The sequence below is a fragment of the Myodes glareolus genome, chromosome 3 (genome assembly GCF_982192425.1).
Source record: "Myodes glareolus chromosome 3, mMyoGla1.1, whole genome shotgun sequence".
Lineage (NCBI taxonomy): Eukaryota > Metazoa > Chordata > Mammalia > Rodentia > Cricetidae > Myodes > Myodes glareolus.
The window spans coordinates 25389678-25417187 of record NC_142028.1 but is presented as its reverse complement, the minus strand read 5'-3'; the positions used below and the strand labels follow the sequence as shown (position 1 = coordinate 25417187).

The 27510-nt window shown below is 43.6% G+C and overlaps 2 protein-coding genes and 1 pseudogene across 6 annotated transcripts in view; 1 reads left to right on the top strand and 2 right to left on the bottom strand.

Annotated features, from left to right (window-relative positions):
* Window positions 1–3340, bottom strand: part of Dyrk4 (dual specificity tyrosine phosphorylation regulated kinase 4) — a 40807-nt gene extending 37467 nt beyond the window's left edge. The window contains exons 1-2 of the mRNA XM_048444088.3: window positions 3253–3340; window positions 2302–2475 (exon numbers count right to left, since the gene is read on the bottom strand). Coding sequence (XP_048300045.1) covers window positions 2302–2303 — 2 coding nt within the window. The 5' untranslated portion in view covers window positions 2304–2475; window positions 3253–3340. The remainder of the gene's footprint in view (window positions 1–2301; window positions 2476–3252) is intronic.
* Window positions 3341–6402: 3062 nt separating this feature from the next.
* On the bottom strand, window positions 6403–27280 carry Rad51ap1 (RAD51 associated protein 1). 5 transcript variants are annotated; one of them, XM_048444076.3, is made up of 9 exons: window positions 27139–27280; window positions 24408–24463; window positions 23064–23202; window positions 17924–18033; window positions 16366–16452; window positions 12281–12424; window positions 11178–11336; window positions 8784–8924; window positions 6403–8179 (listed from the first exon to the last, which is right to left on the bottom strand). In XM_048444076.3, the coding sequence occupies exons 1-9, from the start codon at window positions 27153–27155 to the stop codon at window positions 8034–8036; spliced, it is 999 nt and encodes a 332-aa protein (XP_048300033.2). In that variant the 5' UTR covers window positions 27156–27280; the 3' UTR covers window positions 6403–8033. The 5 variants fall into 5 exon arrangements, with proteins under 5 accessions (XP_048300033.2, XP_048300034.2, XP_048300035.2 ...); XM_048444077.3 differs by having other exon boundaries at window positions 8784–8921; XM_048444078.3 differs by having other exon boundaries at window positions 12281–12421.
* Window positions 7356–7626, top strand: LOC125406927 (prothymosin alpha-like; annotated as a pseudogene).
* Window positions 27281–27510: the final 230 nt, after the last annotated feature.

Here is a 27510-nt window from a genome sequence, read left to right as displayed (position 1 = left end):
TCATCACAAAGCACAGGTATCCCACACTTAAATGATTCTCTTCAGTCTCTCAAGCATCTGGGATGACAGGATCATGCCATGTTTCAAGCTACAGGACACTCCCCCACCCCTACCCCATCCCCCACTCCCCCACCTCCACACCATCCCCCACTCCCCCACCCACGGACTGCACATGAGAACATATGATAAGAATAAAAACCTATGTGAAAGTCAGCAAAAACTAAGTTGCTTCTCTGCTAATGATCATTTCCCTTCTTTCTTCTGTATTTTGTAGCAACATTTGCTCAGATAAGCTAGCCATGGTCTCTGCCCCTAAGGCAAAATCATGGTTTGGGAGAGGAGATCCGATAATGTCAGCACTGTGTGCAGAATGCAGGGAGCACTCTATGGATGGTGAGAAGTCTGAGGCCCCAGATATACACAGTAGACTATCCTTGAGGACTGAGCATAGAGGGCTGAGTGAAGAGCCGACAGACAAGGCACCCAGAGAGCCAAGAATGAAGGATTCTTTTCTGACCTTTCCAGGAACGGTTAGTAGCCCTGAGATGTTCTGAAGGGCTAGATAGGTGAAGGGCCCCATAGCCTAGGTTAGTCTTGTGGCCTGTGTGATCTTTCTACACCTGGACTGACATGGTAGCTCTGTGTTTTTGGACCATCTCATGACAATGTCATGGGGCAAGTTTAGAGGAAGCCAGTCTGTGAACCTATTGACAATAGTGAGGGATACAGCCAAGGCAGTGTGACAGAGGGACATTAGACTAGTAAATAAACTGCGAAATGAAGTAGGTAGAATTCTGGACTTCGACTGGACTCATCATCAGTCAGTTCCCACACTGGGGAGAACGGAAGAAAGTGTCTCCTGTCAAGGTCCGGTAACGTCCTTCTTTGTCTACTTCACAAGGAAGGTGGGTGATGTAGAGTACATCCTTCATAAATAGTAGGGTTCTTTGCTCTCCCTCCCTGGCAGCTGAAGGTAAAAAGTCAAACCAAGGCCTGCAGATGGTGCTGAGGGGCCTTGGGGCATCATCTCCATGCTGCTAAGAGGCCAGGTAGCCATTTGGTCTTCTCTGTAATCCATTCCCTCATCTGTAAACTCACGAGTGGTGAGTTTTTTTTTTTTCTCCCAATTCCTTATAAGCTTGAAGGTGGTGCTCGGACTCTGTTAAAAATAGTTTGTACCAACTTGCTGGAAGAAGCTAAGAGCGTTCAGATTAATTCAAAAGAGGACTTAGAGCATCAGATGCCTAGTGCCCACAACAGTGCTAAGTATGGAGGATGAGGGATAAGGAAAATGGATTTCTTGTTCTCAGAAAGTTTGGAATCTGAAAGTCACGGATGTGTCAGCATTACTGTTACTAAAATCCTATTGTGTGGAATTTTAAGCATACACATCTGTGTATAAAGGACACAAATGTCCACAGGGAAACTGTCTCTTGAGGTCACCTGTTGTGATTTCATGATTTCTACTGCAGTTGACAGCGGCTTGACCTTCATGACCTTGGGGTTGCCTTTGGGGCAGGTACGGTGGTAGAAGAGGGGAGCAGTGACTTTCCTTGCATTTCGTCAAAAAGGGAGATGATTATTTAACTACGTAAGTGACAGCTGCAACAAAGCAAATTTAACGCCTCAGCCCTTCTATGTGAGCCCTTGAATCCTTTATGGTTCAGTGACTTAATTGTAAGACTGGAGATTTTGGGGAACCCCCTCTCCCATGCCCTCAGGTAGTGCAGGAACCTTGACTCCCTGATAATCACTTGCCAGTGTTGGGGTGCTCCTGAGACAGTGAAGTTTTCCCCAATTGCCCACTTCATGCTAAGCTGTTAATCTGTATATGGTAGGAACTTATTAAATATCTGTGGGGAGGGTAGTTGATATTACACAAGATATTCTCCCCACCTCTCTTTGCGATCTTTAAAAAAAGCACAAAGAACAAATCTATCCTCCTTTCTACCCAAGAATTCTTGAGTGTTCAGAACATTTAAAAAACTTGTTTTTCTTCCCTGTGTATACTCTACTCCACGCAGCCTGTGGGGCTTTGCCCAAACTTTTTGCATGATAGAGCATCTCACAGGCACGGCAGGGTAAGACTGCACTGTGCTTATTTTACTCTATTTTCTCCTTTTCCAGTGATCTTTTCTAAAGTGGCTACCGTTTCCGGGAGTCTTGTGTTGTATGTTGTTACCATCGCTGGGTCAGGCACTGCCTGTTGTATCCCGTGATGGTTCTGGATGGTTCTGGTGAGTCCGTAAGTACAGTCAACACTAGCCTTTTCTCCTTTTGAGCTGCTCACAGCAAACTTACATGGGGGCTCCAGTCAGCTAAAACCACAATCCGCTGCCCCGAATCCTCCACGTTTGAGAAGAATGCATTTTAGCTCAGGTGTAGACAATATGGAGTTGGAGAGGGTAAAGTCAGAGGGATGGTTGGCATACTGCCAGATAGGCCTTCAGGTTCCCATCTTCCTCTGGGTAAAGACTGAAATAGAGAAGGGTTAAGTCCCAGGACCAGTAAGGCCAGGCCCAGAATCTCACTCTGTATCCCAGGCTGGCCCGACACTTGCTATGTTATGTTAATCAGGCTGACCTCAAACTTACCACCCATCCCCATTTCTCTGTCTCTTAACTCCCAGAGCACAGGCATGGGCCATGTTTAAAGATTCGTTAGAACTCAGCCACCCCCATCTCACCTCTCAAGCCAGACAAAGGATATTCTTATGAAATGTTTCCATCCAAAGTTAAGATCGTGGAAGCTGGCGCTTTTAAAAATGTGTCTGAAAAGATGACGTTTCCTAAGCCCCAAGTGGCCTGGACATTTCAGACACTAAACGGTCAGAGTTGTATGACCACTACCTCTCAAACAAACCGTTTTGGCAGTGCAAGTAAGTCCCACTGAGGAAAGTTGATCTGGGCATGGGAGTCATGCATTCCTCGGGACACTCTTGTGACAAAGGACTGAGGTATGTGTGTGAGAGAGAAGCAAATGTGGAAAAGAACAGTTTCGCGCCCCCAAGTTGTTTGAGTCCAGCCCGCCTTCCTTCCGCTGGAGTCCCTAACACAATGTTCCATTAGTAGGAGAGTCAAGATTCTCACGAGTTTACGGCTGGCAAGCCCTGAAACTCCTCCTCTTCGCGCACCCGGCCCAGCCCTCGCTCTTACTTCCCTTCTCCCTTTCCACTTGCCCCATGCGGACCCAGCCCTAGCTGGCTTAGGGTTTGCGCCCAACGCAAGCCACTTCTCCCTGACCATCGCTTACTCTGTCCCGGTGAGGGCAAGAAGTGGGAGGAGCTGCATCGGGCTGTCACAGACAGGGACCTCGGCAGAGGCTTAGGGTGAGCCAGCAGCCCAACTCAGGGAGGACCACACCCTCCTTCCGTTGCTGTAGAAACGGCTTAGGCCCTTTTTGTGACTCTGAGCTGAATAGGCTTACCCCAGTCAAGGCCAAAACTATCCACAGAAGCCAAAAAAATACATCTCCCCCCACTTCCTCATTTTCTCTCTTCCCAATTCACGGATCAGTCAAAATATGAATGAAATTCCAGGACTCTGAGATTAAAGTTGGACAGACCAGTCTGGAAAATTTCCAAGCCCCTTCAAAAACAGTATGTAGTAGATAAAAGACTGGGATAGAATTTCCTCATGAGATGTACCAAGTTTCAGAAAGCATCTTTTGAAACTGTAATTGACAGTGGCTTGTCCCCAAAGGGCTCTGACACAAGGAGACTCACTGAAAAAGAAGCAGAGTTGAGTTTTGAGAGCTCAGGTCCTTAGTCTTTTGTTTTGTTTTGATTGAGCTATATATTTCCCTCTGTTCACCTCTCCCCTCCCCTTCTACCCTCTCATGACTCTCATGCTCCCAATTTACTCAGGAGATCTTGTCTTTTTCTATTTCCCATGCAGATTATCTATGTATGTCTCTCTTAGGGTCCTCATTGTTGTCTAGGTTCTCTGGGATTGTGAATTGTAGGCTGATTTTCTTTGCTTTATATCTAAAAGTCACTTGTGAGTGAGTATATGGTGTATTTGTCTTTCTGGGTCTGGGTTACCTTACTCAATATGATTTTTTCTAGATCCATCCATTTGCCCACAAATTTCAAGATGTCATTATTTTTTTCTGCTGTGTAGTACTCCATTGTGTAAATGTACCACATTTTCCGTATCAGTCGAGGGGCTTTAGGTTGTTTCCAGGTTCTGGCTATGATAAACAGTGCTACTATGAATATAGTTGAGCACATGTCTTTGATTGAGCATCCTTTTGTATATACCCAAAAGTGGTATTACCTGGTCTTGAGAAAGGCTGTTTCTTAAATTACTGAGAAATCACCCAACTGATATCCAAAGGGGATGTACCAGCTTGCACTTTCACCAGCAACGGAGGAGTGTTCCCTTTATCCCACCTCGCCAGCATAAGTTGTCATCAGTGTTTTTGATTTTGGCCATTCTTATAGGTGTAAGATGGATTCTCAGAGTTGTTTTGCTTTGCATTTCTCTGATGGCTAAGTGTGTTAAGCATCTCCTTAAGTGTCTTTCAGCTATTTTAGATTCCTCTGTTGAGATTTTTGTTTAGGTCTGTACTCCATTTTTTATTAGATTATTTGTTCTTTTGATGACCAATATCTTTAGTTCTTTGTATATTTTGGAGATCAGACCTCTGTCTGATGTGGGGTTGGTGAAGATCTTTTCCCATTCTGTAGGCTGTCATTTTGTCTTGTTGATCATGTTCTTTGCTTTACAGAAGCTTCTCAGTTTCAGGAGGTCCCATTTATTGTTTCTCTCAGTGTCTGTGCTACTGGGGTTACATTTAGGAAGCGGTCAAGGATTTGCTGAAGGAGGCAGAGGCAGGAGGATCACAGGTCCTTAGCCTTTCAACAAGCGAGTACCTGCAGGAGCTTGTGGAGGACAAGAGACTGCAGTGTGTTTGTGTAGACTGTAAGCAGGGGGCTGTTCATGCATGGACTTACTTTTTTTTTCTTTTCTTTTTTTTTTTTTTTTTTTTGGAGATAGTTTCACTATGTAGCCCTGGTTGGCCCTGAACTCACTACTAGACCAGGCTAACCTTGAGCTGGAAGAGCCTCTGCTTTCCTGGTCTTCACCCATATTTTCTTCCCCTAGAGGATATACATATTTGCTATCACAGAAGCTAGGATCTTCATGAGAAAACATGCTATTTGAGCTTCCTTATTTAAAGTAGCCCTCCATTGCCATCCATTTTCCTGCAAATTTCACTATTTCATTCTTTGTTAGCCCTGAATAAAATTCCAATGTCTGTATGCCGCTATGCTGTATATCCCTATGCTGAGTTTATTTCCTTGCTATTGTGAATAGAATACAATGAACATAGCTTTCTGTTAGTGTTGGCACCACCATCAGCATAGGTGCCCATCACATCCAGTCACCAAACTATGCCACCAACCAGGTTTCCCAAAGCTGCTCTTCCATCTGCCCTATTCTTCCTCTGCCCATCATGTCTACTGGCCTGTTCCCTGGCCTCTGCTCTTCACTCCCTTGCTATTCATACTGTTACTGACACAGCCTTCCCAAAATAAACCCAGCATGCACAGCAGGGTGTGGTGCACACCTTTAGTCCCAGCATTAGGGAGGAATATAAAGTGGGCTAAGACAGGAACTCATTCATTCTGAAGATTTCAAAGTAAAGCTCTGTAGTGGCTAGGCTGTTTTTGCTTTTCAGATCATCAGGCTGAACCCTAATATCTGTCTCTGAGTTTTTATTATTTGTGCTACAGCAGCCAGAGAACAGGGAGATAAGTGGGGAGGACCAAATGAAATGAAATGTGAATGAAACCCGTACCTGGAAACCTATTACTCTGTAAGCGTATTTCAAAAGTAAAAGAAAATTTAATGAGAGAAAAAGAAAGAGGGCAAGCTGGCTGGCTACTGGACCTATGACCGCTTTGGGGCCTGTCCAACAGGAGTCATCAAAGACCATTGGAAAATAGGTATTTACATTATGATTCATAACAGTAGCAAAGAAAATAATTTTATGGATGGAATTCTCCACAAGGAACTGTATTAAAGGGTCACAGCATGAGAAAGGTTGAGGACCACTGCTCTAGAGACTGACTTAAATCAGCTATCAGTGGACTAGGCAATAGGTTGTATGACAAACAAGATGTAGTCTAAAGCACAGACATGATGCCGTGGAAGTGGGGGTAGTAACACATGACCAGAAAACTGTAGTGGGCAGGGAGGTGCCACATGAGCCAAAGGAGAAAAATGTTTGGGGGTAGCCTGGGCTACACAGGAAGCCCTGTCTCAAAACCTAGAACCCAAATCATACAGAAAACTAACTCAAGACTGGGGATTTAAGAGGGATAGGGGAGCAGGTAACGTGGTGAATGATAGTGTACGTACGTATAAGATGTAAGAGGAAAATATACAAAAGCAATAGGCAAATGCTCACTTTAATCACAATTCAAAACCGCTTCTGCTCATGGTAACGCAGATGTCTCATAGCTGAGAACTAGGCAAGGCATTTAACATTCTATGGTAAACATTACATATTTTACTAAAAAGCAATCAGGAACAAGTTGTTATTCTCACCATTAAAACAATTACTTCTATCGACAATGAATCTCAGCTTCCTGAAAAGCTGCATTAGCTAATACAGGGGTGACAAATTGACAGCCAGTCTTCCGAGCTCTGGCTAATCTGCAGTGATGAAGACACTGCATCCCCTGGCTTACACTGACCATGGAATACTCATTTTACCAAAACATAGACAGATGGATACATAGTATCAAAGAACACACTTTTAACATTTTCACTTTTATTTAAATTTTGACAATGAAAAGTTCATAAAGTATTTTTAAATTCTATCTGCTGTAGATAACCATCTGTTCCCATATAGGAGACATATGCTACAGTATAGTCATCATTTTAATATGTACACAAGAAGAATTCTTACAAAGGAAGACCTGGATAAACAGCAAGCTAGTAACAACTTAAAGAAACATGGAGGTAAGAAAAATTTCAGAAATCCCTCCTGAAGGAGCCCAGATGCCCATTTGCCAGTCACTCTGAACAGTTCAGTTAGGGTGCTGTACACCAGACAGAGCTGGGAGACATACCATGTAACTACAGATGTGCCAGGAGTGGCATGAGGAGAGCCCCAAGAACCCTTTGCTAAAAGACAGAAAAGCTTTGGGACCAGAATCACAAAACAGGGCATTGTTCCCGGTGCTTGCTGCAGCCGCCTTCACCACCCGCTTGCCCTCCTCCTCCTCCTCCTCCTCCTCCTCCACCACCACCACCACAGTGGATTCCGGCAGCTTTCTTGCCAGAGTCCTCAAACTCGATTCCTCCCGCCCTAGCTGCAGCAGATCACCGGTGTGCCCAACCATGTCAGACACGGCCATGGACACCAGATCCGAGATCACCACCAAGGACTTGAAGGAGAAGAAGGAAGTTGTGGAGGAGGCAGAGAATGGAAGAGATACACCTGCTGATGGGAATGTTAATGAGGAAAATGGGGAGCAGGAGGCTGACAATGAGGTAGATGAAGAAGAGAAAGAAGGTGGGGAGGAAGAGGAGGAGGAGAAAGAAGGTGATGGTGTGGAAAAGGATGGAGATGAAGATGAGGAAGCTGAGGATCCTATGGGCAAGCGGGTAGCTGAAGATGAGGATGATGATGATGTTGACACCAAGAAGCAGAAGACTGACGAGGATGGCTGGACAGTAAAAGGAAAAGCTAAACTAAGGCCACCGTGACCTATTCACCCTCCACTTCCTGTCTCAGAATTTAAACATGGTCACCTTCCAGTAGAGGAGCAGGTCCCGCCTGCCCACAGCGGGCAGTGTCACCCACAGATGACATGCGCTCTTCATCAATCCACCAAAACCACAACATGAATTTGCAACAGGGGAGGAAAAAACCAAAACTTCCAAGGCCTTGCTTTTTTTCTTAAAAATACTTTAAAAGGAAAAAAAAAAAAGAATCACAAAACAGGCTCTTCCATGTGCAAGTTGAATATACAACAACCGGCTTGCAGGACTGAGGGTCCCACGGGTTCTTTCCTGCTACCGCACTTGGCTACTTGTGGCATTTGGGTGCAAACACTTAACTGGTGCTAGTCTGGAGAGGCCCAAGCGGAGGCTCTGACTTGGGGACTTGGTGGGTGCTCCTGCCAGCGGGCTGCTGATGGAGTTTCTGCTTCCAGAGGCGGCTGCAAGAAAACAGAGGCAAAAAGCGGTTAAGTATTGTTCTGCTCTACAGAGCCCGTCAGGTACAGCAGCACATCAAAGAATGACCCACACTGGAGCTCAGGAAGAGCACAGGACAGGCTAAACATCATAATCAGAAACCCCAACTCTAAAACCTTCAAAGTCTTCAACTTTTCTGGCTGTGCAGCAAAACAAACATATAAAGACAAAGACAAGTTTGCCAAGGCATTTATATTTGATACATGTTACAATGCTCAAATGCCCCAGGCTTGAGGACTCAGTGAAACTGTGGAGGCCAGCAGATCTTGAGGAAAAACTTTGTTGCCAGGAAAAAAAAAAAACTTCACTAATGCTCTTTGACTCTCATAGTCAGGGATGTATCTGCAGACTTCTGAAATAAGAATGTCTGTTTACTGCAGTTTTATTTATAGTAAGGAAAACAAATCATAGTCAGCCTTGATGCCTAATAGTAAGACGATAAAACACTAAACCACTGGTTCAGAGAACATGAAATAACATAGGACCTGCTCACATACAACTCCTATGATTAGGAAAGAGTTGCCAATGGCAGCTTTCTAAGCTGGTGCCCTCAATAAGTTACCATACCTGGTGGGACCCACTTGGGTCTCTTGCCTTCAGCTGAAGGGCTGCACATCTTTGCTGGTTTCCTAATTGCCTCTGAAGAAAGTCCAACTGCCTCGGGTAAGGATGGAGATCGTGACTTGATGGCAGCTGGAGCCACACCTACTTAAGTCATTGAAAAACGTAAAAAAATTGTCATATAGGAAGATAATATTAATGTCTAATATATGTGTATAAAAATCATCTCATACTTTCCAAAAAATTCAAAAGGCACAGATTACAATAAAAAAAAATCATCTACTATCAAGGTGAGGCAGTACCTGCCTGAAATCCCAGTACTCCAGAGGCTGAGGCAGGAGGCAACATGGGTTACAAAGTGAGATGGTCTCAAAAGCCCAAACACCACTTACGACAAGTCTAAGGACCATGGTTTTGGATTAGCATTTCTGTGCCAGTGTGCCAGACATGAACTTTCACCCTTTATGACAACGCCCACCTCAGGATTACTAACCCCCTACCAGATAAGCCAACAGAGCGGTTAAGCAGTTGGACAGCTATTGTTGGAGCCCATACAGAAATCAAGTTTGACTTCTAAGGTCATACTTATAACCATTTTCAAATATTGATTCTTCTGTATGTGTTGGAAACAGTGTTGAAGACCCTAGAGTTACAAAGAACACACTACATGGCCAGTTTTTTTCTGAAGAAACTTATTATCCTGCACCACACATCAGTGGGAGGAAGCAAAGTGAAGAGCTGTGTCTACTGCGCTGTGCTGAGATTCCAGGAATGCTCAGAAGGGACCTTGGAATCTCGTGTGTGTTTAGGTGTAGAGGAGATGATTGCAGGCGGAATCATGACTGAGGGGAAGATGAGTGAAGGGACACTTTCTCAGCAGAGAGGAGAGCACACAACACCAGAGCACAGGCTCCTGCACTGGTTTAATGTGGGTAGGGCAGGAGTCACGTGTGGAGAGGCAAGGAGTACAATCAGGGTGTGGTCATATACTTGTGGAGGCCGAAAAATGCAGGTCCATTTCCAAACCTTGTCTGCAGGTCAGAGAGTTTGGAGACTGACAAACATAGTTGCATATCCCAACTCAGGATGTGATTGCTTGGTTCTTTTGAAATTAAGATACATCCATGCCATCCTGACAGGTGGTCAGGAGCATTCTCCTCCTTCTTTTGAAACTATGAGGTCACTTGGGGACGGACCTAGAGCAGCTTTGCTACCTAGACTACAGAATGCTAATGATCTGGTGTCTTAGAATGATAAAGCAACTGACTGTGTGAATTATCCTTTGTATCATCTCAATAAAGTCTTTTGTTACTCCCCCTCCCCAGTTTACATTGGGTATAAAAAAAGCTGTGGAAAAATAAACAAGGGTGAATTTCAGTCCCTGGAATGCCCTCGCGATACTTTCTATGTTTTCTTTCTTATTATTTTTATGTGTCTTCATATTCTTTACTTATATGTCTTCAATTCCTGCACCCCTACCCGGGTAAGAAGTATTTTTGTTGAGGCTGGTCCTCAATAGTACCCACAGCCATGTAAAAGGAATCTGGCTGTTCACAGTATTAAATTTTCTCAGAAGTGACTTCCAAATTAAAAACTCCTTACTGGGTCATGATGATAAGACACTTGCCAGAAGACTGAGGTAGGAGGATTGAGAAAGTAAGGCAAAAAACTGGTATGAATAAGTAAAACTAATTTTATTAATAAAAGTTGCATTTTGTAATAATTTATTATATAGTACAGGTTTGAAAAAATAGTCTAACTTTTGAACATAATGAACAGGTGTTCCAGCCAGGCAGTGGTGGTGCACGCCTTTAATCCCAGTACCTGGGAGGTAGCAGGCAGATCTTTGTGAGTTCGAGGCCAGCCTGGTCTACAAGAGCTAGTTCCAGGACAGGCTCCAATGCTACAGAAAAACCCTGTCTTGAAAAACAAACAAACAAACAAGTGTTCCATGTCCAAGCTGTCACAAATTCTCACTGTAAAAATGACACTAAGATATTACAAATGAGTCCTCAAAACAGAGATCATATCATGCAGAAAAGGAAAGACTTAAGCTCATGCAGGCTTCACTGTTTAAACACCCCACAGCATGACCCAGCCTCTGAACGAACAAACCTGGGATTGAGCCCCTGGCCCTCAATGAGATGTCCTGAATGTCAGTGTTCTGAGGGTAGATGTGGGTGCAGGGTGTTGGCAGGGATGGCTGTGTGCTAACAGTGGAGGACCCACACTCATCGCTCATGTGGCCACTAGAGCTCAGCCTTCTCAGCTTTTCTCCCCACCCACGATTCCTTTTAACTAGAGACAAGCATTAACAAAATGTTGCAAGGGACAAAGGCGAAGATCTGGAAACACAACGAATAGGACTCAACAAAATGATGAGTTTGGGAGCAGGCTTACCTGAGGCCTCCTTATTTTGTTTTGACTTCTTTTCTTTCTCTACCGCGGGTTTTCTCTGCACTGTTTTCTTCTTTTCTCTAGCTTTACCTTTCCTCACTGCAAAGTCCTCATCACTTCCTTCACTCTCCTCAAAATTAGAATCATTTTCTGAATCTTCACCTAAAACAGACAATTACATATTCTGTCTTTGTCCTAAAAACGGAGACTTCTGTTGCTTCATCTGCAATGGCCTCACCGTCACTCGACATACAAGTATGCTCTTGTCTCTGGAAAAAAATACACATCCCACCTCATTCCCATTAGCCTTTTATAAAGCCCACTTCCTTCTCCTTCATAGTGCTTTATTTTCTACAGTTCCAGGCCTCAAACCCCTCAGCTTGCATACCATTGCTCTAAAAACATTAGCTGTGTGTTTACCGCCCATAACCCCTCACTAGACCACTCATTAGAATTTGAACAGTTTTGCTCCTAGCACCTAGGTTACAGCAAACATCATGAGCACCAATCATTTGTTCAGTGAGTGTTGATGAACAGGTCTGTTATTTGTTGACAGAAGATTAAAATCTAAAATACTGTATCTGATTGGTATTAACGTACAGGCTAATTCTTTTAAATTTTTAACACATTACAATGTTGTCAAAGTCACCATATTTTCCCTTTGCCCTAATTTCTACTAAGTCTGAAAATAACTGATAATAAAACCACTTTCAACTCAAAATACTTCCTAAGTTTCAATTAATTATAGAAAAGCTGAAACCTGTTAGAACCACCTAAGAGTTGCTCCACAGCTAGTGGCAGCCCAAGCTGCCTCTTCAGCCTCTTCCCCAAGATTCCACTGACAGTGCTTGTCTGTCCTACTGTTTACACCTTTCCCTCAGTCAGAAGTGTGACTTCATCCATGGGTTTTTCTAATGTTGCTTGTTTGTCCAGACATGGTTTAAAGGTTACCCCTAGACAGTTTCTCCCTCTGTGGCCGAGCTCAATTTAACTGTTCTATATGAGTTTACAGACTTTAAAGGCTCAACACAGTGCTTTGCATACATCCTGCTCTCCAAGTTTTTACTGAATTCCCATCGAATTTACTTGAAGCAGGCATAACTTACCTGTTGCACTGTCGGACCCAGTGTCATCAGCACTGCTGCTTTCCAAAGGCACCCTCCTCCTCCGCTGAGCCTCAGCTTTAGATGTTTTCCTTTCCCCTTCAACACTGCCAGCGTCCCCCTCCTCCATGATTTTGTCCAAATCTTCTGGAGACAGGACATCAGTGAGAACTCTGGGCAGACTACGGTCTTTGTTGCCCTTCTCTGCTCCCAATATGACACTACACAGGCCATACTGGGGTGAAGACCATCAGTCTCTCAGTGATAAACTGGTTATTCTTTTCTTTCTTTTTTGTTTTTTTGAGACAGGATTTCTCTGTGTAACTTTGGAGCCTGTCCTGGCATTCGCTCTGTGACTAAGCTGACCTCGAACTCACAGAGATCTACCTGCTTCTGCCTCTCAAGTGCTGGGATTAAAGGTTTGTGTTACCACTGCCTGGCTTAGACTCAGGTTTTAAAAGGTTTATTCTGAGACCTTAAAGGTCATTGCCAAAGGACTATGCAGATGGTACTAGAGAGACGCAGCCCTTGAGTGGTCACTCACTGTAGGATGGAGGGCCTGAGCAGTCATGACTGTCCAGCAGGGAAGAAGGTAGGTCTGCAGTTGTAGGCCTCTGTCTTCCCTTGCTCCCTGGGATGTAAATCAAGGACTGTTTTGGCTAACCAGCTAAGCTTTCTGTTAAATTTTGTGCTCTGCTCTACTAGGCCTGGTGAATTAGCTGTAGGGCCTTGTATTACTTTGGAATGGTAATTTCCCAACCTGTCCAGGAGAGCTCACGGTGCCAAGGTCCCTCTCACCTGTCTGCCACTGCCCGGCACATCTCACCCACCTGCCTGCGGAAAAGTTCTCACACGGCGCCAATTCCCCCACCCCTCTCTGGCTGGGAGGGATTTCCATTACTGGGGAAAAAGGTATATTAACTCTGGATAAAGCTAAATAAATTGACATTCACCTCTTGGCGAATGACCTGGACTCTCTGGGTGTGTGTCTCTGTTTAATCCCTAGGCCCTTGCCCAAGCTCGTGGGAGGGTGGTGATGCAGACCTCAGGTGATTCAACAAATGGCGTCCCTGGGTGAGCCATTGAAAGTGACTGCAACCAAAGAACACTCGTCTGCAAAACCCATCTGTGAGTTTTGAGGGGTAAGGATCTCCGTGGGGGTCACCCTCAGGAGGCTGGCCAGCAGTAAGTGAATTGCAGAGGGTGGATTGGCCAGGATTGGCTCATTTGGGTGCGGGAACTTCTGCTCCAAGGTAAAGGCCGGGTAAACAGGTATTGTTAGGTCTTTGGGAGAGAAGGGGCACTGGTATTAAGTTTGAGACAACACGAGAGTTCCTTAAGACAGTTTTCTTTTATGTAGGGTAGTTAATTGCCTAATTTTTTTGAGAGAATTTAGTCCCTGGCTTTTACTTGCAGGGGGCTTTAATTTTTACTAGAGAACAGGCTGGCGCAACTAGCGCCTGGCGGGAGTCCGTTTCCAAGGTGACAGTGCCCGGGACAGCTGGCGACTAACGAATGGCTGACGGCTCATAGGAATGTGGGCCTTGGGCTGTCCTCTCCATTCCTTGAGGAGATTCAAAAAGCAGTAGCTATAAGTTCTATTAAGAGCTTTTTAAAATACAGGAAAGCAGCTTCACAGAGCCTGTCTTTCGTAAAAAATAAAAAAGCTCCCATACATGTTTGGGGGATGGGTCACGGGAACGGCGGCCACGGGGACCGCCCACGGGCGCGCACCATGGCCAAGGTGTGCATAGAGCCAAAGAGAAAGAGATACAGAGTGACTAAGAGAGACTGGCCACACGGGCCGGGCCAGAGGGCACTTGCATGCTAAGACAGGACGCGGTCTGCCTGGTGAGCTCTGATGGTGCTTGGGCAGGGGCAGCCATGGCAGTGGTCGGCAGCAGCGCAGACACGGCGGGCGCAATGGGCCCGACAGGTGGCGGGGCACTGACGGTCATAGGCACAGTGGCTGCGGGCCAGGCGCAGGGGCGGCTAAAAAGGCCGCAGGTTTGAGCGTGCTGGGTGAGCCGGCACTCCCTGGCCCCTAAAAAAATCTAAGACTGGGCCCTCCGTGGCACTAACCGGGCCCTCCCCAAATGGGGAGATGAGTTCCCCAAAACAAAACACCAACAAAACCAGGCGGGCTGCCGGGTGGCACGAGGAGGAACACGGGCAGCCGAGGGAGCTTGGAAGGCGGATGCAATAGCCCGGTGGTGATGGGGGCGGCTGCTAAAGCTTAAGAAATTTTTAGCTGACAAGGGGGCTGGAGAGATGGCTCAATGGTTCAGAGCATTGCCTGCTCTTCCGGAGGTCCTGAGTTCAATTTCCAACAACCACATGGCAGCTCACAACCATCTGTTTTAAGATCTGGTGCTTTCTCTTTTTAAAAAAGGTTGTTCGCACATTTTCTGCTCCAGACAAAGGAGCAGAAAAACGGTTAGCCTATAAAAATGTTAACAGATTTTTGTTCGGGAGGTTTTGGGTCCCGTATAAAAATGACAACTTCAATAATTTTATCCGGTTATATGATGACACTTATGTGCTAGATTCTAAAGAGACTCAGATAATTACTTCTGCCCCTAAAAAAGTTCCGGGCAGAGCTAGATCTAAAAGTTGTTTTCATTATGACAGGCCAGGCCAAGCCACAGATCCGCACAGAGCAGAGCCCATGAGCAGCCTGGAGCCAGGCGGCGGCACAGGGAGGGACCCAAGCGCACACTTGGCCCCGGCGGCCGCTATGGCGGACAGTGGCCCCGCAGGGGACGATAATGGCACTTGCCTCCCGTCCCAGCTCCTTGGAGGCAAAGACCCACAGATCTCTATGAGTTCAAGGCCAGCCTGGTTACAGTTTAGTTCCTAAAACAACTAGAGTACATGGTTCCACTCCCAAAGACCGGTGAGGGGAGCCGGTTATGGTGACACACGCTGGCAGGATTTGCCGAAGGAAACAGATAACACCTGGTATGGTCCAGGCCCTGTACTATAGATGGTCCAGACCATATACTAATCTTGGGGCAGGGGAGTTTTGTCTGTTTTTCCACAGAATGCAGACCATCCCATTTGGATACCGGAGCGGCTGGTTCGTACTATGGATTCTTCTGTCCAGAAGCCTAAAGATGGGACAAAACCAAGAGATCCAGACATAGTCGACCCGCCAGACTAAAGAGCTGCTGGATTCCTAAAGCTGACAGCCACGGGCCCTTCCCTCTTCTGGCTCCCTCCCCATGATCTGTCAGTCATTGCTGCGGCCGGCTGCCAGAAGTGGCTTGCTACCAGTTTTTTCCCTTATCCTGTCAGCTGCTTCTGCTGGGCGCTGTGGGTACCTTCTCAGGGCAGGTTGTAAATACCATGATCGTTCAAATTAAGCTAAATTTACAATTAAATACTACAGTTAATCTTTACAGATTGATTATGGTTTTTGACCTCTACTTGGTCAGGATAACTTTTGCTGTTCTTCTTGGACCCTGGAATACAAGATTTACTAATTGGCTATTAATTATTATTCTAGTTAACTATTCCAGGGGCTCTTTTCACCAATGCTAAAGTCCTTACTTAAAAGGCTCCTTTTTGAGCAGACTTTTTAAGGATTGTGCAGACACAGTCTCCTTTAAAAATGCTTATATACGCACTGGAGCATCATCTTCATAATCTCATGATGCCAGAGCCAAAGACTAACTCAGGTCAATGCTGCCACATGACAAGTCCTTTTAGCATTTGCCTCAAAATGTTTTTCAACATAAATCTGGCTAAACTTAATGATAAATGACAATTTATCATAAGTCAATGACGGATAAGATTTTGGGGGGTGGCCTCAACCTAAGACAGAAAGTATGTTTTAACCTGGATACTTTCCCATGACGGATAAGGGGTTTTCGCCTAACGTCCATTGCCGCCCAAGACAGGCCTAGTCATATAATTTATATAAAAGGGGGACAGTCAGAATAAGACCAAAGTACAGAGAAACAAAGGCCAGGAGACAGAGCCTGGGACATGGGAAGACTTTGTTCTAGCTACAGGCACAATAACTAAAACAAGTTAGAAAAATAGCACTGTGAATAAAAACAACTGCTATTAACATCAAAACTCACCTGAATTATCACTGGTTACACTGCAGTTAGAGACGGTAGGAGACTTATCCGTCATTTCTGTTTTCCTATCACCTTGCTTGTCAGTGCCTAGCACAGGAAGTAAGCAAAGAACTTCAGATGCATCCTAATCAGTCAGAGTCTAAAAAGGAGGAAGATGACCACTGAAACAATACGAACACAGATTGGGATGAACCATCCCAGATACACACCAGCCCAGCGGTTTTACTTGGAGAAGCTAGCACATATCACGAGTTTGGGCTCTACATAAGACTCAGACTCATAGTCAGATTCCATATATAAACTTGCTTATCACCTTTAGATTTAATTTCCCTATCTATAATTGTAGAAGATTAAATTCAAGTGGGAACTGCTTATTATATGACCACATACAGTCAATAAATACCACCTCTGTATGGACAAATCCATGCTCATACTAACTTAAGCTCTGTGGTGTTGTGACTGAGAACTGTTCCCATAAGCTCACATATTTGACACTTGAGCCCCACTGGCAGCACCATTTGGGGTGTGGAGCCTTGCTGAAGGAAGGAAGTCACTGGAGGCCTCAAGAGTCTATAGACTCAGTCCCCTTCCAGGTCACTGTCTCAGCTCCCTGGGTGTGAACAGAAAAGTGAGCAGCCAGCTTTCTGCTCCTGCACCTGCTGCCATGTTCCCCCTGCCATTATAAACTCTTAACGCTCTGGAACCCTGAGCCGAAATAACCCGTCTTCTATAAACTGCTCTCGGTCATGGCGTTATGTCACAGCAACAGAAAAGCTTTCCAACCATTACAACCTAAAATCAATGCATTACACAGTAGGTGTGACACCTGGATTTCAGCCTTAGCACCATAAAACAAACCAACCCAAGCATGTAGGGGACCTTTAAATGATATTGATATACATTAAGTTCTTATGCTGTAAAGAGCATTATTCAGTGAGTGCTACTTCCAAGAATTCCTGTTATACTGAGATGAGTTGAAGTCCTCTCATTTTAGATACAGTACATGACAATTCCTGATCTTCCTACTCAAAATGGTTCATTTTCAAAGAGGTGACTAACTTAAAGTAAAAGTCACACCCAGATCATCATATTCTACAAGGTTACAGAAAAAAAAATTCAAAGGTGAAAAATCACAGAGAAATTGAGAAGTCATACTCTGAAGTCTAGTAAGCTTCTATGAAGGTTAGTGCCTCTAATTTTAATAGATCACACAAATTATCATCATTAGGTCATGGTAAAAACATTTAGATTTAAAAGAAGGAATTGGACTGTTAGGATCATACAGATCATTTGATCAAGACTGGACTCTTACAGCATAGCACCATGCTGCCAAGAAGCCCACCTCAGTCTAAGTCCTAGGCTCCTTGATGTGTCGAACAAAGAAATATACTTGTAGGACACTGATATAATAAAAAAATTGAACCCACAGGGGCCCTCTGTCAAGTGTTCTTTTTATAGCTCAAATTGTGTTCTTTTCTCTGTGATGGCCTACCCTAAAAAGATCATTACAAAAACTATAAGATGCTTTTAAAGATAATCACAAAGAAAATAGACTTACATTTTTCTTGAGAGTTCTGCACTTGGTTGGTGACTGTTGGAAGTTCCTTCACAGATAAAGCTAGGGCAACTTCTAGGCCTCGCTGGAAGACCTTGTCATCTAAAGCCATCCTAAAACAGATGCAGGAATAACAATGGGGTTTTAATTTCAATTAGAGCACTAACACCATTAAATCTAAAAAGTTTCAGATTTTCCTATATTAGTACTTAAGAGAAGCTACTATCCAAAAATGTTCCCGATCTGTCCTTGACATGGAGTACAGGTGTGGCCGGAGTAGCCCGCTCCTCTGGTGACTACTGTTCCTGTCACTGTCTTTTCTCTTCATTATCAGTTCTGCCTACAAAGCTCCGGTTTAACCTAAGATAAACTCAGTTCAAGCATCACTCCCTTCCAGAGATCTCTTTATCTCATCCATTGATGTGGCTGATGTAATTCTTACAATAAATGTAATTCTACCTCTGTTCTCCAAATCTAGATTTTAACAAATATTTTGCTACATACAGTGTAAAGACTGGCTGGAATACTAAAAGTACCCTCAAGGAGTCTTCAAGGTGAACTAGGAAGGTGGAGGAATAAGTCATACCAATAATTAGCCCCAAAAAGGCAGACTGTAAAGCCTTCCTGCTCAAGTTGACCAACAGTTCTAATGAGTATAACAGGAAAACACAAAGACAGATGAAGAAAAGTTACAAAAGGGAAGAAAACTGAAATGGACCTTGAAGAACTTATTATTTTTTTAACTAAGTTACACTGGTGGGGATGAATATGGTCTTAATAATTCTATGCTTGTGTGAAACTCTCAAGTTTTATTGAGGCATAATTCATGTATTATAAAATAGTTTTCTTCTTCCTCCTCTTCTCTTGAGATAGAGCACCATGTACCATAAGTTACCCTCAAAACTTAGCAAAAGTATAACCTTAAATTTCTAGTCTCCCTGCTAAATAAAATTCAAGAATTCTTGCACATAAGGCAGGAACTAGTCCACGGAAGCTACATCCACAACATCCTTTTAAAGACAGTTCAGCAGTTATCTTCAGAGTTTTGAAAGCATTTTAGAACCTTTATACATACTCATCAGCAGCCATTCCTGATTATCCTCTACAGTTATTTTGGAAGAGGAAACCTCAATTAAGAAAATGCCCCCAACAGTTGGACTATGATTTTTCTTGATGTGGAGGTCTGTGATTTTTCTTGATGTGGAGGGCTTAGCTCACTGTGGTGTCGTATCTGGGCAGGTAGTCCTGGGTACTATAAGAAAGCAGGCTGAGTAAGTCATGAAGAGCAAGCCAGTAAGCAGCATTTTTCCATGGCCTCTGCATCAGCTCCTAACACTAGATTCCTGCCTTAACTTCTCTCAGTGATGGACCAGCTGTACAACTCTAAGCTGAAACCCCTTCTGGTGTAGGAGGGTCTTCTTTCTACGTGTTGCTTTCATTGGTTGAATAAGAGACTGCCCTGGCCTTTCGATAGGGCAGAAAATTAGGTAGGTGGAGCAGACAGAACAGGATGCTGGGAAGGAGGCAGGCAGAGGGAGCTGCCTGCCATGAAGCTGCCAGGTCAGACATGCTGAATCATTCCTAGTAAGCCACGAGCTCGTGGTGACATACAGATTATTAGAAATGGGTTGAATCAAGATGTAAGAGTTAGCCAATAAGAGGCTAGAACTAATAAGCCAAGCAGTGTTTAAATGAATACAATTTGTGTGTTGTCATTTCAGGGTATAAGCTAGTCAGATGGCTGGGAGCTGGGTGGCGGGAAGTGGCCTGCTGCTCCTTTTACTACAGATTGACGTCCAACGTGAGGCCAATTAAATCCATCTAAAAACCTAAGAGCTGAATTTTAAACACAGAAAGGAGAGTTTAACACAGCTTTTTGCTGTTGGCTGGCAGGGTGCTGCAGAGAAATTTTCCCAATTCAGCAATAGCGGCAGAAAAAAAAGCCATGCCATTTTAAAACAAGGCTTCCTGGGCCCTGCCACCAGTGCAAACTCTGACTATGGAACATTTACGGGCCCACTCGCGGTTGAGAACGAAAAAAGATTTATGTGTGGCATGCTCATTCTCTGGGTTGGACTGCTGAGCACAGCTCCTACCTGGCAGCCTCAGAGCTAGCAGAAATGGTACACCCACCATTTTGAAATTGGAGAGAAGTGGAGCCAACATCCAGAACAGCCCGCCGCTTCTTGGCTCAGAGGCACAAGCGGCTCCGCCATGTTGGACTGGGCGGGGCAAGCCCACAGTACCTGTTTTTGACCTAGGAATGTCACTCTTAAGTGCTTAGTGAGTTAAAAGTGCAAAGCAAAAATGTTCCTGGACAGTAAAGAATTATAGACAATGCAATAGGACAGATTCAGACATAAAAGACCTCTAAATGGGTCACAGTGTTAGACATACGTAGGCTTGGGAGAGAGAAGAAAAAGAATATAGACAATAAAGTTAATGCCTTAAAAAAAGGGCAAAGTCTTTAAAGAGACAGAGTACAGATAGTTATAGATTAAAAGAAATAAAAATAAGCATGTAAAAATGGAAAATTCACAGAGAGTTTGGATTCTGTATATTATTGTATTTTCTTTCAATTTTTTGACTTTGAAGGAGCTAAATACAGAGAGACATTTCATTGTGTGGTCTGCTAAGCTAATCCAACATGTGTTTATAAAGCTATCTTGATTTCAAAATTTGGATCTAAGGATATGCTTTGGTGAACACCCTCAAAAAATTACTTCACTCAACTGCCGACTGAGATGAATCTAGCACACAGGTTATACCATAAAAGACCTGATTAACAGCGCCCCTATACAGCAGGATGAACTTTTGAGAGAAATACCTACATCCATATTCCCAAATGTTTATAAATGTTCTTTTACGTTTAAAGGGGGATATGATATAGATATGAATAATTTGCACTGGTATGGATTTTAAGGTCAATTTTGTTATATGTATATGTATTTCTGATCTTGAGTAAGGTATTGTGATTGTGTAGTTCATTTAAAAATGTAATGTATAATTAGGATAATCATCAATAGTAGTCAAGCTTGTAGTCATGTTAGATTTTCTAGATATATAGAGATATATTTCAGTTAAATAAGCATTCTTCATATCCTTCAAAGACTAACAGATATGGCATTTTAAATGTCTTAATAACTTAGGGCTTTTCATGACAATGAGACACGTCTGCTCCTGGCAGCACCAGCTACTTCAAGAGGAAGATGGGCATTGAAGAAGCTCCTTATGGAGCTGGTTAGCCATTTGGGCAAGAAAACTGTTCTTGTCTGGACTGTTGCATAAACTGGACACAAAGAACCTGCAGAGAGAGGAATGCTGAACTTGCCTAAAGGTGAGATGGTCCTTTGGGGTTCCTGTTTCATGAAAGAGTCTGCAAGGCATTTTGCTGGACACAAAAGAAAGTGACTGAACTATCTTTTAATCTTTTTGCTTCATGGAAATGTCTGTTGGATACTATGGGCCTGTAGGTTGAAGATGGATGTCCCAATGGTACAGAAGAACTTTGGGTACTGTACAGGTAGCGAGATGTCCCTGTCATTTCTAGAGTTTGGAAGTTGCTTATTTCTTGTTTGCTTAGTTAATATTATATCCTTCTGGAGTCTTTGATGGAGTTGAAGAATAGATAGATAGTTATAGTTTTCCTTAGTTATGATAAAAGATAAAATAGATATAAATATTGTAACTGTAATTCTTGCTTGATAACTGTTTTGTTATATGTAATTTTACTATGTTAAAGTTAAAGTCTTCCTTTTTGTTTAAACAGAAAAAGGGGAGCCCGCCGCTCCTTTTACTACACCTTTCCTCCCCACTTCACTTTGGACTGTTGTGTTTTATCATGGTAGGAGACACCCTACTTGGGACATTGTCACCCTTCTCTCAGGCCCAAACAACCAGTAATCCATCTTCTGTTTGCATGGATTAGTTTATTCTGGATACTTCATACAAATGGGATAATATACAATATGTGGCTTTGTGTCTGGTGTAGAAAGCATGACATTTTTCAGGCTCACTCACATTTCAGCATGTATCTGTAGGTCATTTTTTTTGGCTGTGTCCATGACAGAGAACTAATCTAACAATCACTGGCTGACAGACATCCAGTTGTTTTTCTATTAATACCATGAACATGCTATAAACACTGACATGACGGACATATTTTCGGTTCCCTTGAGTATTACCTAAGCCATGCATAGAACAGGTCTATGCTGAACATAATGAAGACTGCTGATCTATGTTCTTGGGTAGCTGCACCATTTTACAGCCCCACCAGCAGCAATGGATTCAGATTCCAATTTTGCCACATCTTTATTAACTCTTATTAACATCACCTGGTGGGTGAGAAGAATTGTCACACCGTGGTTTCTACTTTTGTTTATCTGGCAGCCAATGATGGCATGCATCTTTTTACTTATTTGCGGATTACTTCTGTACCTTTGGAGAAATGCTTATTCAGATCTTATACATTGAAATTGGACTTTAGTCTTTTTACTATAGAGCTTAAGTGTTCTTTATATACTTTGGATCCAAGTTACTTAAGGTGTATCTGCAGATATCGTCTCTCACTTACAGGCTGAGTTTGTCTTATATTTAAAATCCCATTCATGACATTCAAAAGTAGAAACAAACAGTATGACATTTCTCAATCTAACTAACTTTCCACAGAGGACCCATGACAGTAAAACATTACCCATCCCCCTACTCATATCCTTTCTGTACTATAATTTGGTGGTCCCTTGGGACAGCCTCCTCCTTCTTGACATCAAATGATGAGATGTCAGGGTTGGTCTAGACATTATGGGGCATTCTCTGTGTTGGTTTAAAATGCTTGTCTTAAAATTGCCCTTACAATTACTCTTTCTTTTAGCAAAGTATCTTTGTCAGTTCTGAAGGGGCAGAAATAGGTGCAGGGTTAGTAACATCATTATTTAATGTTACAAAATGTTATTAATAAAACAAAAAACCCCAGGCTTTCTCTTTTATGTTGTGAATTTATTTTTCAAGCCAGAGAGTCAGAAAGCACTTAATGGCACCTCCCTGTGCCACAAACGGCAGCCCGCCCGTTCAAATTCCCATTTAAGCTGAGGTACTGGATGAACAAAGCTAACGGACCATGTGTTTTCTGGGTCTTACCTCTCACCTTTTTTTAGGGGCTTTCGCTGGTGGGATGTCTTCTTTCTGAGGAGTTTTCAAGTTAGGTTTTGGTTTGTCTTGCTTTAACTCCTTTGGCAAAGTTTTGGACTTTTTGTTTCTAGGCATGGTTGCCGCAATAAAATCATCTATTTTTGTATAAATTAAAAAGAAGGAAGATTATTTTCTTGGCAGCTAAAATTCATTTACCTACATTTTATGCACAACTATGTTTAATTTCTACACTTTAAAAATCAAAACAATTTGTCTCTACTTTTACCATCCACCTCAAGATGAACGATGGCCTGTCTTTAAAAATATCAACTTATCAAAATCCAATTCACTGAAAACTACAAAGATAAATTAAGAATGTTCATAAATATCAGCTCTAACAATTAACTAAAATGCCATAAAACCATTAGGAAAATTTTAAGAGTTATCTCACTAAGTGGGAGGAAATGGTTTTAAACTACACAATGTAGCCCAGTATGTTTACAAAGGTTCATCTCTAGAAAAGAGCCAAGCCCAAGAAAACAGGAAGCACTTAGAGAGGCGAAGTGGCTCCGCACCAGCAGCTAAGGTGTTGGACACTGCCGGCCCACCTATGATCTGCTGAGCTCTCCCAACCCACTGCTGGTTCTCACAGCCTTTTCAGTCCAGTAAGTCCTCAAAACTCTTGCGGTTCTTCTCGGTATACTCAAAAATACCCATGTATGGCACATGAATGTACCTGCAGGATCACATACTTCTTTAAAGAATTTGTTAACATGTATTTCTTTCATATTTCCACATATAGAAATATAACTTTCTGCACATCCCACTTCACCTAGTATCATGAACACAACTGGCAATCTCTAAGTACCTGGTCACATACCTTTGACAATAATAGAAAGTTAAAAGTTATCTTCTATATTATTTTTTCTCAAATTGCACACACATTTAATGCAAGAGCTATCTCTGAACAGAGAAATTACTAAAGTGTCTGACTTAAAGGAAACCATGCTGGCCTGAGGAAATATATGACTTACTTCTCGGATGAGATTATAGTTCAGTGGCAGAGTATCCCTCAGCATGTGGGAGGCCCTGGGACTGGTCCCCAGCGTGAGCACACATGCACATGTGCACGTGCACACCAACCACACACAGAGGAAAAAAGCATCCTACTAATACATTGTAATTTAAAGAAATGTTTTTGAAACTTTGATCCAAGTTCTAACAACAGAAACAAACATAATACGGCAAAGCTTAAGCCTAAGCTTTTAGGGTTTAGTTTTTCTATATCTAGCCTGTGAATAATTAACTCTGAGGAAATACATTTCTCAATCTGTCAAGCAAAGTTAAAAGCTGTACTTACCATCAGAATCACCACCAGAGTCCTCAAACTGTGAGTAATTGACTGGTTTTTTATTTCTATGATTAAGACAGAAAATTTTCATTAATAATTATACCTTCACCTTAAAGTTATTAATAGTCTTGTGGAAAGGAAAATGTGTTTGGAGTCTCTTAAAAGTACCTCAACCCAAAATATTATTTGTATTTAACACTAAGGACCTTGTTATTAGCTAAAATGCCCAAATCATACCAAATAGATATGATGGAAAAAAAAAAAACTAATTTAGGAAACCTCCCAACATAAGGAGAATACAAATAATTTTCAATTAAAACTTTTATTTTATAAAAATAAAAACTTTTTTATTTTATTAAAATATAAAGCCATTATATTCAAATGGCTATTGGGCATTTATAAGTCCCTCTGTGCTCATTCTTTGCTTACATTATAAAGTATCGCTTCAGTATTAACCACATTAAAAAAAAAGTCTGTCAGAGATGAGTCATGGTGGTTAAGAGTATGTACTGCTCCTTCAAAGGGCCTGAATCTGGTTCCCAGCACCCATGCCAGGTAGCCCACAACCCCCTGAAACTCCAGCTCTAGGGGGTATAAGGCTTTGGCTTCTTCAGGCATTTGTACTCATGTACATACACCCGTCTCCCCCCCCCAATAAAATCAGTATTTAAGAGAAATCTCTCTACAATACCAAATGCTGTTTTAATGGGATGGAGACTTTAATAAAATAGTTTGTCCCTACCATCTTTGTAGGAACTAAGTAGGCAGAAGAAAAGAATATTCAATGTGAGAAGGTTAATTTCCCTCCTCTAGGAAAGAAATGCAGAGCTCTTTAGCTTTCTTTTCTGTTGTCTATGAAATGCCCCATGTCAACGAGCTCATTTATCAGCTGCCCGCTCTTTCAAGCAAAAATAGTTATGTGAGAGGCTTGTCTAGCTCAGACCTCACATCTGCAAGTGTTTCCTTTGGAGAGGCACTGGGTGTGCCTTCCGTAGCCTCACACACGTGAAAGGGAGGGTGTGCACGTCACTCTCCCACCCTTCAGAGCTTAAGAATTTGACAGCTACATAAAATATGACATCTTTAAAAACGCTGGGATTGAAAATGAGTAAATAAAACTGAAAGCCTCCTAAAAAGGTAAGTACACTGAGGTTGAGTTATAACACAAGCGTTCATTCATTGTAATTGATTCATGGAACAATTCATGGAACTACCTATTGTGTTTTGGAACTCAGGAGGGTGAGAGATATTCAGAAAACATTACTTTTTAAAATGATTTTTAATCATGTGTACATGTGTGTGCCTGTGTGCATGTATTGTATGTGAAGGCCAGAAGAGGCACTGGATCCCCAGGAGCTGTCTGAAGTGGGAGCAGCGAACTGAGCACTCTTTCAACCAAGGAGCCATCGCTCCTGCCCATAAATGCTCTCTTTAAAAAAATCTGCGCATGCGGCAATAGAAGCTGCAATAACTACTGCCATCGCAGTGTGCTGCTAGGGTCTCAATTTGTGTTGCGGGGCCAACAGTCCTATCACCATGGCAGTGCCAAGGACAGAGGCGAGTGTAACAAAAGATGGGCTAGGGACTCTCGCTGGTGAAGTTCACCACTGTGCCATCCAGATGACTTAACCTCAACTCCTGCAATCCGTGACAAGGCGGGAAGAAGAAATGACTCCACAGCCATCCACTGACCTTCACAGTCAAGACATGGAATGTGTACCACCATTCCCACCCCTGTCACGTACAACACACACACACACACACACACACACACACACACACACACACCCCACAGCCATGATCTCACAGGCCTGAGGATTCGGGGGACCCTAGAGGCCTGCAGACCACACTCTGACTGCTACTATCCCAAATAACAGCATTATGTCTTCGCTATCGGTATGCCTATCCCCTTTCAACTCCACCACGTAAGACACGGAAATCTGGTCCCACCTTCTAAACCTCATCACCTTAGACTTCCCCATCTCAGTTAACACAGAGATCATCATCCACTATGCAGCTCAGGCCATAGTCCACCTGGATTCTTTCCCTGGTTCCTCATCTCCATTCCCACTTGTCAGAAGTACCCAGACTCACCTGGTCCAGCTTCACACCCAAACACCACGCCAAATCACAATCTGGTGATCCATCGGCCTTCCTACCACACCTTCAATGTGTCTCTCAAATGTGGTCATTCGAGAGGCCTTCGCTTCTATTTCCTCTCACGTTTCCCTAGGGGACCCTCTCACTCTGTTTAAAGTAAGGCTTTCCCCCTTCCCACTATGCTACAGTGAGGTGGTTTTTCTGCCCCCGCCCCATCTTCCACTAAAATGTAGCCTCCAGTTCTTAGGACAGGGCAGGACTAGGTGAATCCGGTAAGTTTATTTTTTCTTGGTTGTGCAGTACTGGGGATTGAACCTAGGGCCTCTCATCTACTAGGCAATCGCTCCTAGTAGGACGGCCAGGCACCCCAGCTGCGGTCACGGAGAGTAGATGCCAACGTGACGGTCACTATTACCTAGGAGCTGGAAGGTTTAGTTAAACAGGCCTTTCTGCCTGGGGGGTTGGGGGCCAGGTCTCTCTGGACTAGGGCGGGCCAGCGGGGGGCTCGCCCCAGACACTGGCATCCAGTCGACCCGCTGCCCTTCAGCTGACAGGGCCGTCTCCTTCAGCCCTGGGTGACACTGGCCGCCAGCGTCCTCTCGCTTCCTTCCCGCCCCGCGGGACGTCACCAACTACTCACCTGCTAGGGCGCACCATGGTGCCCTTCCTCACCCTAGAGCTGTAGCGTTCGGGCGCAGGAGAGCAGCGCTGGCGGTTTCAATTCCCGCCCAAAACCAGACATCGCGCCCCACGCCCCGCGGCTCCAGTCCGCCAATCAGCGCTCGCCTGCCCGAGGCGGCGCCTGCGTGTTGAGAAGAGCGCGCTTGCGTTTACACACCTTTTCCTGTGCCCGCCTTTCCGGATCCCGTCGGCCCGGACCCAGGGTTGGTTTCGCCACTGCACTTTCGTCACTGTGAAGATTTTTGGTACCGACTCTAAAGTAGAGTATAAAAGTAGTAACACTCTTCTAACTTTTATAACGACTAGATAAGAATGAAATAAAGGTGTTCTT

Excerpts from the sequence above, each read along its gene's own strand:
- Rad51ap1 (XM_048444076.3), bottom strand. Across the intron at positions 23,203-24,407 it reads CTCTGGTGGTGATTCTGATG|ATGATTTTATTGCGGCAACC; the intron begins GTAAGTACAGCT and ends ATACAAAAATAG. Across the intron at positions 11,337-12,280 it reads TGGGTCCGACAGTGCAACAG|GTGAAGATTCAGAAAATGAT; the intron begins GTAAGTTATGCC and ends TGTCTGTTTTAG.